Source organism: Dendrobates tinctorius, unplaced genomic scaffold (assembly GCF_039654945.1).
Source record: "Dendrobates tinctorius isolate UK_male_01 unplaced genomic scaffold, ASM3965494v1 ptg000165l, whole genome shotgun sequence".
Classification (NCBI taxonomy): domain Eukaryota; kingdom Metazoa; phylum Chordata; class Amphibia; order Anura; family Dendrobatidae; genus Dendrobates; species Dendrobates tinctorius.
The window spans coordinates 1,155,643-1,168,667 of NW_027361832.1; the positions used below are offsets into that span (position 1 = coordinate 1,155,643).

Genomic DNA, 13,025 nt, shown 5'->3' on the forward strand with positions numbered 1-13,025 from the left:
ACGATATGACCTCCATATGTCCCTTTTACGATATGACCTCCATATGTCCCTCTTACGATATGTCCTCCATATGACTCTCTTACAATATGACCTCCATATGTCCCTCTTACAATATGACCTCCATATGTCCCTCTTACAGTATGACCTCCATATGTCCCTCTTACAATATGACCTCCATATGTCCCTCTTACAATATACCCTTCATTTGTCCCTTTTACAATATGACCTCCATATGTCCCTCTTACAATATGACCTCCATATGTACCTCTTACAATATGACCTTCATATGTCCCTCTCACAATATCACCTCCATATATCCCTCTTACAATATGACCTTCATATGTCCCTCTTACAATATGACCTTCATATGTCCCTCTTACAATATGACCTCCATATGTCCCTCTTACAATATGACCTCCATATGTCCCTCTTACAATATGACCTCCATATGTCCCTCTTACAATATGACCTCCATATGTCCCTCTTACAATATGACCTCCATATGTCCCTCTTACAATATGACCTCCATATGTCCCTCTTACAATATGACCTCCATATGTCCCTCTTACAATATGACCTCCATATGTCCCTCTTACAATATGACCTCCATATGTCCCTCTTACAATATGACCTCCATATGTCCCTCTTACAATATGACCTCCATATGTCCCTCTTCCAGGATGATTTCCATATGTCCCTCTTCCAGGATGATTTCCATTGTCTCTTTTACAATATGACCTCCACAGTTCCCAATCATTTAGATGACCAGCATGTACTGCTACATTTCCACTGCAATAGCCTCTAGTAGGAAAGTGCCAAAATGGTAAATGACCAGCCACAACTTCCCTAGGCCATATCTTCTATTTGCAGAGGATTCAGAAGCCAGACCCTCATACACATATTGCAAAACCTGGCATTTACCCTTTTTCTCATATTTTCTGTTAAAATGACAGGATCTTTTCAGTCCATGATGCCTCTGGTTTACTGAGCATACGAGAAGGGGCCATACCTGGTGTTTATAAGGTCAGGGTCAGAGTGACGGATGGAGTGTGGCCGGACGTGGTCTCCATTGTTAAGGTTTTACTGATTGCCATAACCGAAGAAGATACCAACAGTGCTATTGCCTTAAGATTAAGAGGTAAGTCCACCTGTAGTCCTACAATAAAATCATTAAAGGACAGGCGCAAACATGATCAACGTAAAAGTCATTGCGAGATGGTATGTTCTTCTCTATGTAACATATCTACAGACGCACTACTGTTGCAGTTGCGACCAGGACCCATAGTTCAGGCTGATGTTAATATAAAAAGAGAAGCCAGCGCTGCTTGTGGTCAGAACGCATAACATGAAGTGCAATGCACATATTAACATCTGAATGTATTCAAAATGAGACATTTGGCGAAATATTGATCAATAAATTGAGCCACCCTGCCGCGCCAAGGCTGATGTTGTGACTGTGGTAGAGCATCCAATGTCTTGACTCTTAAGGCTCCCATACACAATAGACTAAAGTCAACTGAACTTGGTGATATCAGAAGGATCGGGTCGACTGTCTAATATGTTTGAGGTCCTCCCAACTTCCCCCCAACAGATGATGTCATTGGAGAGAAGGTTTTGACAATGGCGTAGTCTAGCAGCGGCTGTCTAATAGAGATCACAGGAACATTCTTTAACATTAAACCTTAGTGCACTCTCATTAGTACTTCAGTGACAGCCGAATGACCCTGTGACTTATATCCATACAGTCCCCCACCTCCATAGTCAGCTCTGCTGTACAGTACAGGTCAGGAGGCCTCCGTAGTACCTTCCATCACCCACTGGCACAGACCACCTTATGACCCTACCAAGCTGGACAGATAAAGTCACTACAATTCACACCCCACACCGCTGTCATTGAAGAGGTTCTGCAGCATCCTTTTTTCATCCCTGTTCTGCATTACTTGAGAGCTTGTTGTGATGCTCTGGAGAAAATGTGGAATGATGTATACTTCTCACATCATTAATTTAGGGGATCGGAATCTGTATTTGTTTTATGATCTGGTCAGTTGTCTAAATTAAATGGGTTGTCCAGGGAAGATAAGTTATCACCTATCCTCTGGGGTCTGAATGCTGGGAGCTGCACCGATCAGCAGAGCAGGGCACGTTTTCTCCTTTAGAATGGACTAGCTGAAGAGCCCGGCGCTGCCCGGGCATAGTAACTAACTGTGGTTAGTTATAGCAAATTATAATTATCCTCCATCCCATAGTCCCGTGCCCATATACCCATCATACATATCTACGATCCCATAGGCCTGTGCCCATATACCCATCATACATCTTCCATCTCATAGTCGAGTGCCCATATACCCATCACACATCTTCCATCCCATAGTCCCATGCCCATATACCCATCATACATATTCGCCATCCCACAGTCGAGTGCCCATATACCCATCACACATCCTTCATCTCATAGTCCCGTGCCCATATACCCGTCATAACATATCCTCCATCCCATAGTCCAGTGCCCATATACTCATCACACATCCTCCATCCCATAGTCCCGTGCCCATATACCCATTGACATCACCACCATGGCAACCATTATGACATAACCGTCACCATTGCAACCTATGATGAATCAGCGTCGCCATGGCAACCATTATGACATCATAATGAGGGGTGGGGCTTGATACACACACACTTTTTCCCCATTATGTAGATAGGGGCAAAATTGTTTGGTGAATTGGAACGCGCGGGGTTATAATTTCGCCTCACAACATAGCTTAGGACGCTCTCGGGGTCCAGACGTGTGACTGTGCCAAATTTTGTGGCTGTAGCTGCGACGGTGCAGATGTCAATCCTGGACATACACACATACATACACACACTTGAGCTTTATATATTAGATATTGGCAGGACTCATGCTGGACTGCCACTCTTTTCATTAAATTTTGGGGCTACATGAAAAAGAAGAACGCAGCCATATGGAATGGAGTGGAGATCAAGCATGCACACTTGCTGCTCCATTCTAACAGGGATAAAAGTGCACCATTTTGCTGATCGCTCAGGTCTCAGCGCTCGGGCCCCCACCAATCTATAAGTTATCGTCTAACCCGTGTATAACAACCCTGTCAGCATCACTGCATGGCCTCCCATCCCCCACCAGCCTTACTCACTACTCCGGGCCATGCTGTGAGTTCTGTCTGCTGCCGGCTCCATGCTGTATGCCTCCTGCCTGCTCTTTGCATACTTCCTGGCTGTGTGCATAGGGGGGCGGTGCCAGCACTCTCTGGTTCTTATAGTCAGTGTGCATCTGCCTATGGCATCCCCAGCCAATTACCAAGAGGTCTCTGGCATTTAAGGCATCCTCGCCCATAGGAGGATGCCTGAGCAACTATTTCCCTCAGTCAGTGTCTTGTGCTGAGGTGCCAGGTCCTGTCCTGTTTTTGCCTTCTCTGGGGGCTGCATACCCAGATCTGTTTCCGTGCTCTTTGTGTCCATGTTTCCGCCTTCCTGAGGGCTGAATCCTAAGGCCTGTGTCCTTGTCCTGTATTGGTCTCCATGTCCGTCCCTATGTGTATTGTGTACTATTCCTGCATCTTATCCTGTTCCTATACTTGACCTTGTCTGTAGTCAGTCCTTACCTCTGTTGGTCTTGTCTGTGGCTCCTTTCCCTGCTGTGTCTGTCCTTGTGCCCTCTCCGTCTGCACCTGCTCTGCATACCTGTGGTTCTGTCCTGCTCCGCATACCTGCGATTCCGCCTTTTGTTCCACGCTCCTGCAGTTTCGCCTTTTGCTCCACGCTCCTTGCGGTTCAGCTCACTGCACTGCAACCATCGACTCTGTTCTGCTCGCCACTCCTCCAGTCTGATCAGGTCCCTACCTAGCCCCACACACTACTCTTACCTGTCCGTATTTCTGTCCTTCCCGAATCCATTCCTGCTTCTCCATTCTGAAAAGGTTCCTAGTCCTACCTGTTCCCATAAACCACTCATTCCAGTCCATGTCTCTGTCCTTCTCTATTCAGTCCCAGCTCCTCCCGTTCCTGTATCCCACTCATACCTGCCTATGTTCCTGTCCTACCCGTACCGGTTCCAGTCCCACTAGCTGTGCCCGGCTGTCCTGCCAGAGTGCCAGCCGTGCCCGGCTGTCCTGCCAGAGTGCCAGCCATGCCCGCCTGTCTGCCAAGGGTGCCAGCTGTGCCTGCCTGCATGCCAGTGTCTCAGCCGTGCCCGCCTTTCTACCAAGAGTAACAGCCGTGCCTGCCATTGTATCAGTCGTGCCTGTCTGTACTTGCCCGCACTACACATAGTGTTTTGTTCCCCAGTGGGATCAGCAGCCACAGCCAGACACCACCCTGGAGTGATACCTGGCAGCTACCTGCCGCACAATCCTGACCTCACCATCAGAGGCTCCAGTGAACACCAAGGTAGCTGCTAAGTCACGCCCCTTTCAGGGTAGTCTGGTTTGTGGCACAATGGGGCCACACCCCCACACTCGCACCAACCAGTCAGGGCATGAGCGCTACACCGTGGATAGGTAATAATAAATTATCTTCCCTGGACAGCCCCTTTTAAGCAGTTTTACATAAAGCTCTCCCCATGCCCACAAGTTTGGTAGTGGTGCCCAGTACTTCCTGCTTATGACCCTAGGATGAAGGCATATTTCATACCAATACCCATCACCAGTAGGTGCTGGTCTAAAGGAGCTTGTACACATTAAATCAGGAGCACCGAACAGGCACTTGATAATCATTTGATGCGTATGGAAGCCGATCCATTCTCCACTGATATCATTTGTAGAGTTGAGTGAATATGTTCGGAATCCGTTGCCGAATCTGAATTTGCCATATTCATGCCATATTGGTACCCTCTTCCTGACGAATTTATGTTTGACGATCATTTTTTAAAATTCGCTCAACTCTAAATTTGGAGAAGTTTGAACTCAAACATCTTAGATATGTAAATATGTATATCCATCTTAGATCTGTAGATTTACTCTGCAGATTAGAAATTAAAAAAAAATTAATCAAAAGAAAGTGGAAAATTTATTTAACTTTTTTCCATTCATTTGAATGGAGGATCCATTACTATTTTTTCCTGTTGATCAGGTATCAGCGCAGGACAGTTTATAGCCCAGACTCAAGGTGTGACAATCAGTAAATACGAGAAGATGAAGACCCTCCTGACAGAAATCCTATCCTGTGCAGAAGATGATATCCAGCTCTTCAGTGTAATGAATGTTCCTGGTCTGTCCAACTCTACAGACGTTTGGATTTCCATTTCCAGACCCCCCTATCGTCAGTCTGGAAAGCTGAATGGCATTGTTGCTCTATATCGGGACAAGGTCTTACATAAATTTTGTATCTAAGTCCATGACTCTCTGTTTTTGGTATTGTGTCATATTGGTAAAATATGCTAATTTCTTTAGTCCATAAGTAAAGGTATATTTCATGTATATAGATTGGTGTAATGGCTATACTAACAGACTGCATATTCTCCACAGTTAGAATCTGCATTGGGCATCCAGGTGACTCAGATTGGAGAAGAGGAGTGCAGGAATGCACAGTGTAGCCACAAGGCGGGATGTGTCATTAGAAACCTATATAAACATGTCCCAACAATGATCAGAACCGACAACGTCTCCTTGGGGTCAGTGACTGTTGCAACCTATTTCCACTGTTCCTGTGCTTCTCGGGAGAATGAGCACCTTTCCTGCTCCTCATATCTCACCAATCCTTGTCTGAATGGGGGTTCCTGTGTGGACACGGAGCTCGGATATAGGTAACGTATAGAATTCTGTAAAACTGATAGTTTCTTGGATTGTATGATTGCTAAATAGAGAAGGGGTATTAACCCTGGATGTTCGGGTCCGGCGTGTTCGGCCGAACAGTTAAAAAATGTTTGGGTACCAGAACTAGTGCCAAAACCAGAACCCTATTTACTTGAATGGGGGGCCCGAACATCCAGTGTTTGCCAAGCTGTCATGTGCATGACATCGCGGCAAACACTGCCTCTGATTGGCAGTAAAATCATTGCCACTGGTCAGAGAGCCACGGTTCCTATGCTGTCAAATGACAGTGAGCCTGCAGCTATGATCAGAGGTAAAAAGTTTACCTATGCCTGCTACCGCTAGTAACAGCGAGAGAAGGCAGCGGCTGAGTATTCATCAGTTGACGCAGTTGGGTCGCCCTCCCAGGGCTGTGGGGTACTCGGTACCGGGCCGGTGTCAGCGGGATGTGTCACAGCGGTGGTGACCCGGTCCGTGGCCCTGGGCGCCCAAGTAATGGGGGAATTGAAGTGGCGAAATGTAATGGTTTGAATGAATAGTTCGTGACTCCACCTGTGGTATTCGTCAAGTGAGATGTTAAGCCGACGCTGCATGCAGATCCTCTGGGACTGGTGGTGTGTTGCAGCCAAGATGGTGAAGCTCCCCACAGGTGGAGTTGTAGTCCCAGGGCAGTGTAGATGTACGGGTAGAGGCGAGGCGCAGGCAGTGTAGAAGTGGGTACCCAGATGTAGCGGTACAGGGGGTGTTGGCGCAGGAATAAATGGAGGACACCAGGGCTTGTAGTTCCAAAGCTTTACTCACAGTCTGTAGTACCCACAGGTGCCTGCCTCCGTGCTGTGTCCTCCGGGTCAGGGACTCAGTCAACCTCCAGGTCAGATGGAATGCTCCCTTCCAACACTCCGCCAACATGTGCCTTTCTGAACGTCTCCTCTTACAGCGCCTTTGGTGTGAAGTACTCCTAGTACTGAGTTACACTGGAGTTCCTCCTGACAGATGTTCCCAAGAACTCTACTTGTACGGCAGACAGCTGTAGCCTGCTTCGGGGACTCTTCACTCCTAAGTCCAGGCTCACTACCCAAGTTGCTGTTGTGCCCTCAAGTCTTAGATGGGAGTAGTGCATTTACAGCTCACTACTCCACCGGTGTCTGCTGTAGGACCATTAGTATCCATACAACCTCGGAGACCAGGCCCCGGCCTTGCGCTTAGAACTTCTAGGCAGGGTTCTCTCCTAACCCACGTCCTCTGTTCCCTTTTACTCCTACGTTCCGTACTAGTCTCTCCTTCTTAGGGAAGATCAGGTTTCTGTTCAATGTCTTTCTCCTTCTTTCCTTTCCCGTGCCAACAGACCCAGGTCTAACTCCACCAGCCTCACAGAACGTTTCGTGTTCCAAGCAGGGAGCCACCAAAGGTGCTCTGCTACACTCCAAGCAGGGAGCTGCAATGTGGCTTTGCTGAACTACTGTGTTGTGTGGGATGCAAGTGTTGGAGCATGGTCAGGAGCCTCCAACTTACCTGGATGGTGGGGCACCACACCTCAGGAGGAGGTGCAGTACCTCTGTGTGGCAACTGAATCCTCAGGGGCGCCACACCTGCACTCTAAATAAATATTTTTTTATTAATAAATATTTTTTTAAATAGCGTGGGTTCACCTATATTTTTTCATAATCAGCCAGGCAAAATGCACATCTGGGGGCTGCAGCCCCCATCTTTCAGTTTCAGCAAGGCTGGTTATCAAGAATAGAGGGGTCTCCATGCAGTTTTTTTAAATTATTCAAATAAATAATTAAAAAAAACAGCTTAAGGTCCCCCCATTTTTTGACAGCCAGCCAAGCTAAAGCAGATAGCTGAGGGATGGTATTCTCAGGCTGGTAAGGGGCCATGGATATTGCCCCCCAGCCTAAAAATAGCAGCACACAGCTGCCCAGAAAAGGCGCAACTATTAGATGCACCAATTCTTGTGCTTTGACAAGCTCTTCCCACTTGTCGCGTAGTGGTAGCAAGTGAGGTTCATATTTGTGGGATTGCTATCACCTTTGTATTGTCCGGTGATATCAAACCCACTATTTAGTAATGGAGAGGTGTGCATAAGACACATATCCATTACTAATCCTATAGTTATATTGTAAATAAACACAGCCATAATAAAGTCCTGTATTTGAATTAAAAAACACTTTTCCTTTTTTTATTTAAAAATATCAAACACAGTTATACTCACCTAATGCTCATTCCACTGAAGCCCTCGTCTCCTATAAAAAAAACTCCCATAAAATAATAACAACAAAATTACTCACCTAATGCCTAATCGCACTGAAGCAAACGTCTCCTGTGAAAAGCAAAAATAAAAGACAACCATATCCCTCACCTGTTCATGTTATTTCCCATGCCGTAATCCATATTTGGGGATAAATGTTATTTGCTTGGGCAGTGCCAATGCCAAGATGTGACTGTCCAGGCTGAGAACCACTGGAGAATGAACTGCTGTGAGCTCAGCCTCAGTGACCAGTGGTGACATTGAGGTTACCGCCGATTACTGAGGCTGTGTTCCCAGCCGGGCCCCTTAACTACGGTGACCTCGCTAGCACAGTGAGGAAAAGTCTAATGGTACAGCGCTGACCTCAGAGAGTTCACCGGGAGAAATGACAAATTAGGCAAATCGAAGCTCGTTAAAGGGTAGATAAGGTGTTTTATGATTGGTACTTCCAATAGGTGGTGCTAGAGTTCAAGTTCTCTTCCTTTCTGAAGAGGCAAATTGTATAAAATCGAAAGAAGAATTGATCATACAATTATACCATCCTTTCTTGCATTAATTCATGTGAACAGTAGAAAGCACTATCTGATATGGTCAAGTATGTCAGTCTTGGCATGGTTATGGTGTGAAAGTGCAGTAAGACTTGACAAATTCTCCCCCTTCCCAATCTGCCCCCCTTTACTTTTTTCATGCCCCTGAGCACAAACAGGAGCATTTCAAGAGGTTGACTCACTGGTCAAATGCCTCAGCCAACCTAAGTTGGTATTCCAGTTACAAGAAGTTATCAGCTAATTCAATTTTATGATATTTTCTCTAATCAATGAGATGGCATTGTTGGAAAAAGCCAAGTTCTGTGCTCTTACCTCCAGAAGTCCCATAGAGAGTGAATGGAGCATGGGTGAAGATGTGCACTGACACTCTGTTCACAGGGGTAACAAAAGAGCACCATAACGGCAATAGGTTGGGGTCTCAGTGCCCAGTGGTTGGACCCCAATTGAATGAAAAGCTGTACAAAAGGAGGTAGGAGAGAGGCGGAGGGTTGGAGCTGCTCATGCTGGTAGTATAGATGGATCCATTACTGTAATCAGAAACCAGTGGGTGCCATACCTGCTGGTGATTGGAGCTGATAAAAGAAAAAATTAGGGTAGTTTCTGGCACAACCAACTGGACAAAAACTGTAAGTTTATTGAATCAAGTTAAAAGTCCATAAAGGTTAAAATCCTCCAAAACCTTACGCGTTTCTGGTGCACTAAGATTGCTTTCATCGTTTTTTTCCTCGAAAAACTGTATAGTGGCAATAATGCTTACATTGCTGGGAAAAGCCTTATGTACCATGCCATGGCTCATGACATTAATGTTTTGTAATATTGCCAACGGGCCAGTGGTAAAGGCAATCTCATTTGTTTGTCAGGTGTGAATGTTCTCCTGCTTTCCATGGACCAGAATGTCAGCAAACAAAACACTCATTTTCAGGGCAAGGCTTTGCCTGGTTCCCTCCAATGTTTCTCTGCTTTGAGAGTCAGATCTCCCTGGATTTCATCAGTGAAGAAGCTGATGGTCTTCTTCTCTACAATGGTCCTATGGCATCCAAAAACCACGGGGAGACAGAAGATTTCATTGCTGTAGGTGAGACTGTTATACATGATCGTCGGCTTTGATCACGAGATATCTGTATCATCTTTTGCTCATGCGAATAGTTGGTGCTAAAGGGAGAACAGAATGAGATGGGCTGTACTTACATCATTGTATTCTGCCAATTCCGTTGTCCTATGTCTGTGGGCACCTTACACTGCATATACTAAATTACAGTAAACTGTGTGTTTGAAAGTTTCTCCACTTCTCCAAGATAAAAGCCATTTAAACAAGGGCATACACAGAAATCATGAATCATGGGATCCCATAGCAAGAGTCTCTATTGCAACTCCCACCCCCGCCCGGAAAAAAATATATAGGCTAATTGGGCAAAGTCATGGCCCATAGGCACAGTCAAAGAATGATATACCTCCCAACTTTTAAATACAGGGAGAGGGTCATTTATTGAGGCAGGTACACAAAAATTGTGCCCATACTGAAGTACCTTAGTATTCTCATCAACTACGACATTCCTTTCATGGCCCCCATATAGTACGATAAATCTCCCACACGATTTTTCCCACCAGTATCCAACACATGAACAGTATGATGACCCCACGGGTTTCCCCAAAGTATCATGGACTCCATTCAGTCCTCCACGCAGTATAATGGTCCCCACATTTCACCACACAGTATGATAGCACCCACAACCCACGACACAGGATAGCCCCCATATTCCACCACCCAGTATAATGGCCCCCACATTTCACCATACAGTATGATGGCCCACACGTACCACCACACAGTATAATGGCCACCACATTTCACCATACAGTATGATGGCCCACACGTACCACCACACAGTATTATGGCCCCCAAAACCCACGACACAGAATGATGGCCCCCATATTCCACCACTCAGTATAATGGCCCCCACATTTCACCATACAGTATGATGGCCCACACGTACCACAACACAGTACGATGGCCCCCAAAACCCACGACACAGAATGATGGCCCCCATATTCCACCACACAGTATGATGGCCAGCACAGTCCGCACCTATAGTATAATGCCCCTACAGCCCCATATAATTTGCTGCCACCACGGCCCCCCATACAGTGTGACGGCCACCACAAGTAAAAGCTGACAAAATATAACAAAAGAAAAAACTCCCTTTACCCTGTTCCCCCAATGTGCTGCTCTGGTCTGCAGATACCATTGAATGCCCAGCAGAAGTGAGGGGTAAGGTGTTGCTTGGCATGGGACTCCTCAGCTCCTGGGTCCCATTGTTGCTGTGTGGCCTGCTGCTATCACCGGTATGCCCCTATAGTTGCTCAGTTTTTCTGTAGGTCACTGAACTCTTGAGTACTTGTGTCATTTGCTTGTAATGAACATTCAACTAAATATTGAGGACATTCCCAGGTCATTTGTGGCTGCATTGCACCGTGCACCACTCAGGGCCGTGATACTTTCCAATTATGAAGACTGATTTAAACAAATTAAAGGGTGTCTGTCACCCCAAAAACTGAAATTAATCCACTTACACAGTCATATAAGTGGACTTAGCACCTTTAAAGTCATCCCTGAAGTACAGATTTCACTACTTTAGTTTTACATAAAAATCGTTTTATAACATGCACAAACAAGGGCTCCAGGGTGTACCATTTGCGTGGCCAAGGTCTCAGTGCAAAAAATATATTTTTTATGTATAGCTAAGTAGTGAAATCTATGTTGCAGGGATAATTCAGGCGACATCCACTAAATGATTGGGTAAGTGATTTTATTTCCGTTTTAGACTTCCTTTTAAGAGAGGATAATGTGACAATAATTGATACCATACTGTACTGTAAATGGTGGAGATAACAATGGACAGCTCTTATTTTATGTCCCATTCTATACAAGCATACATCTGTGTATTTCATACAGAGCTTCACCATGGATCCCCTTACTTGGCTATTAACCATGGCTCCGGATCTCTCCTCCTGAAATTCAGCAAGAAGCGGAATGTGTCTGATCGCCAGTGGCATAACATAAAGATCCTGAGTAACGGAAAGGTATAAAACACTCACACATCCCATTATTATATTCACAGCTCATCTTTTATTCCAACACACAAACTGTGTCTTATAGTGGAATAATATAGAGATGAGAATGAAGATTTGAGGATTTTGCTAAACTTTGGAATTTGTCAAATTCCAAGTTAATTGCTCAGATTAGAGCCCAATGTTTTCTAAAAGTCCTCCATCTCTGACTGCCAGCTTTCTTCCATTCAGACGAGCGTATCATCAGTGCGCTGTCCGTATGTAAAACAGAGAACATACGGACAGCACAAGGACCTAAGCATGAGTGTTTTTACTAAGGCACTGATCCGTGTGCAAGCAGTTTCAGCAGGCACTACACTGATCCATATTTTGGATCAAATTCGACCATTATAGGTACGCAAAAAAAGGATCACATACAGATTATCATTCGCATGTCATGCATTGTTTCACTGATCCATTGCAATTATTAACATAGGAATTTTATTACTTATTAAATTGTTAATCTAAAATACAGATGCTGTACAGAGGTAGAACATGGATATGCGGATGGCACATGGATGTAAAATCTGACACATAGATGGCACATGGATGTAAAAAACAGACATACCGATGGCACACAGATGTAAAAAACGGACATACAGATCGCACATGGATGTAAAAAACGGACATACAGATGGCACACAGATGTAAAAAACGGACATACAGATGGCACATGGATGTAAAAAACGGACATACAGATGGCACATGGATGTAAAAAACGGACATACAGATGGCACATGGATGTAAAAAACGGACATACAGATGGCACACGGATGTAAAAAACAGACATATGGATAGTACATGGATGTAAAAAACGGACATACAGATGGCTCATGGATGTAACAAATGGACATACGGATGGCACATGGATATAAAACATAGATACGGATGGAACATGGATGTAAAAAATGGGCATATAGATGGCACATGATTTAAAAAACTGACATACAGATGCCACATGGATGTAAAGAATGGAAATACAGATGGCATGTTAATGTAAAAAACGGATATACAGGTGGCACATGGATGTAAGAAATGGACATATGGATGGCACATGAATGTAAAGACAGACATACAGATGGCTCATGGATGTAAAAATGGACATAAGGATCGATTTCACATGGGTGTAAGAAATGGACACACGACTGGCACATGGATGTAAGAAAACGGGCATACGGATTACATATGGATGACAATAGAGATGAAAAATCATCTGATTTTACATCTTCTCTACTAATACCATCTGTTGGAGCAGATAAAAAGATAGAGGAAAGTGATGAGGTCCCCATACACATTACATAAGTTAGCAGAATTTGCCAATTTGATGGGATTGGCTGACCATCATCTGTG

At 44.9% G+C, this 13,025-nt stretch overlaps 1 protein-coding gene across 1 annotated transcript in view; it reads left to right on the plus strand.

The window, feature by feature from the left end:
- LOC141053047 (neural-cadherin-like) overlaps positions 1–13,025 on the plus strand; it is a 137,856-nt gene that overhangs the window by 76,694 nt on the left and 48,137 nt on the right. The window contains exons 20-24 of the mRNA XM_073550377.1: positions 954–1,138; positions 5,092–5,327; positions 5,487–5,764; positions 9,431–9,645; positions 11,521–11,648. Of these exons, the coding sequence (XP_073406478.1) occupies positions 954–1,138; positions 5,092–5,327; positions 5,487–5,764; positions 9,431–9,645; positions 11,521–11,648 (1,042 nt within the window). The remainder of the gene's footprint in view (positions 1–953; positions 1,139–5,091; positions 5,328–5,486; positions 5,765–9,430; positions 9,646–11,520; positions 11,649–13,025) is intronic.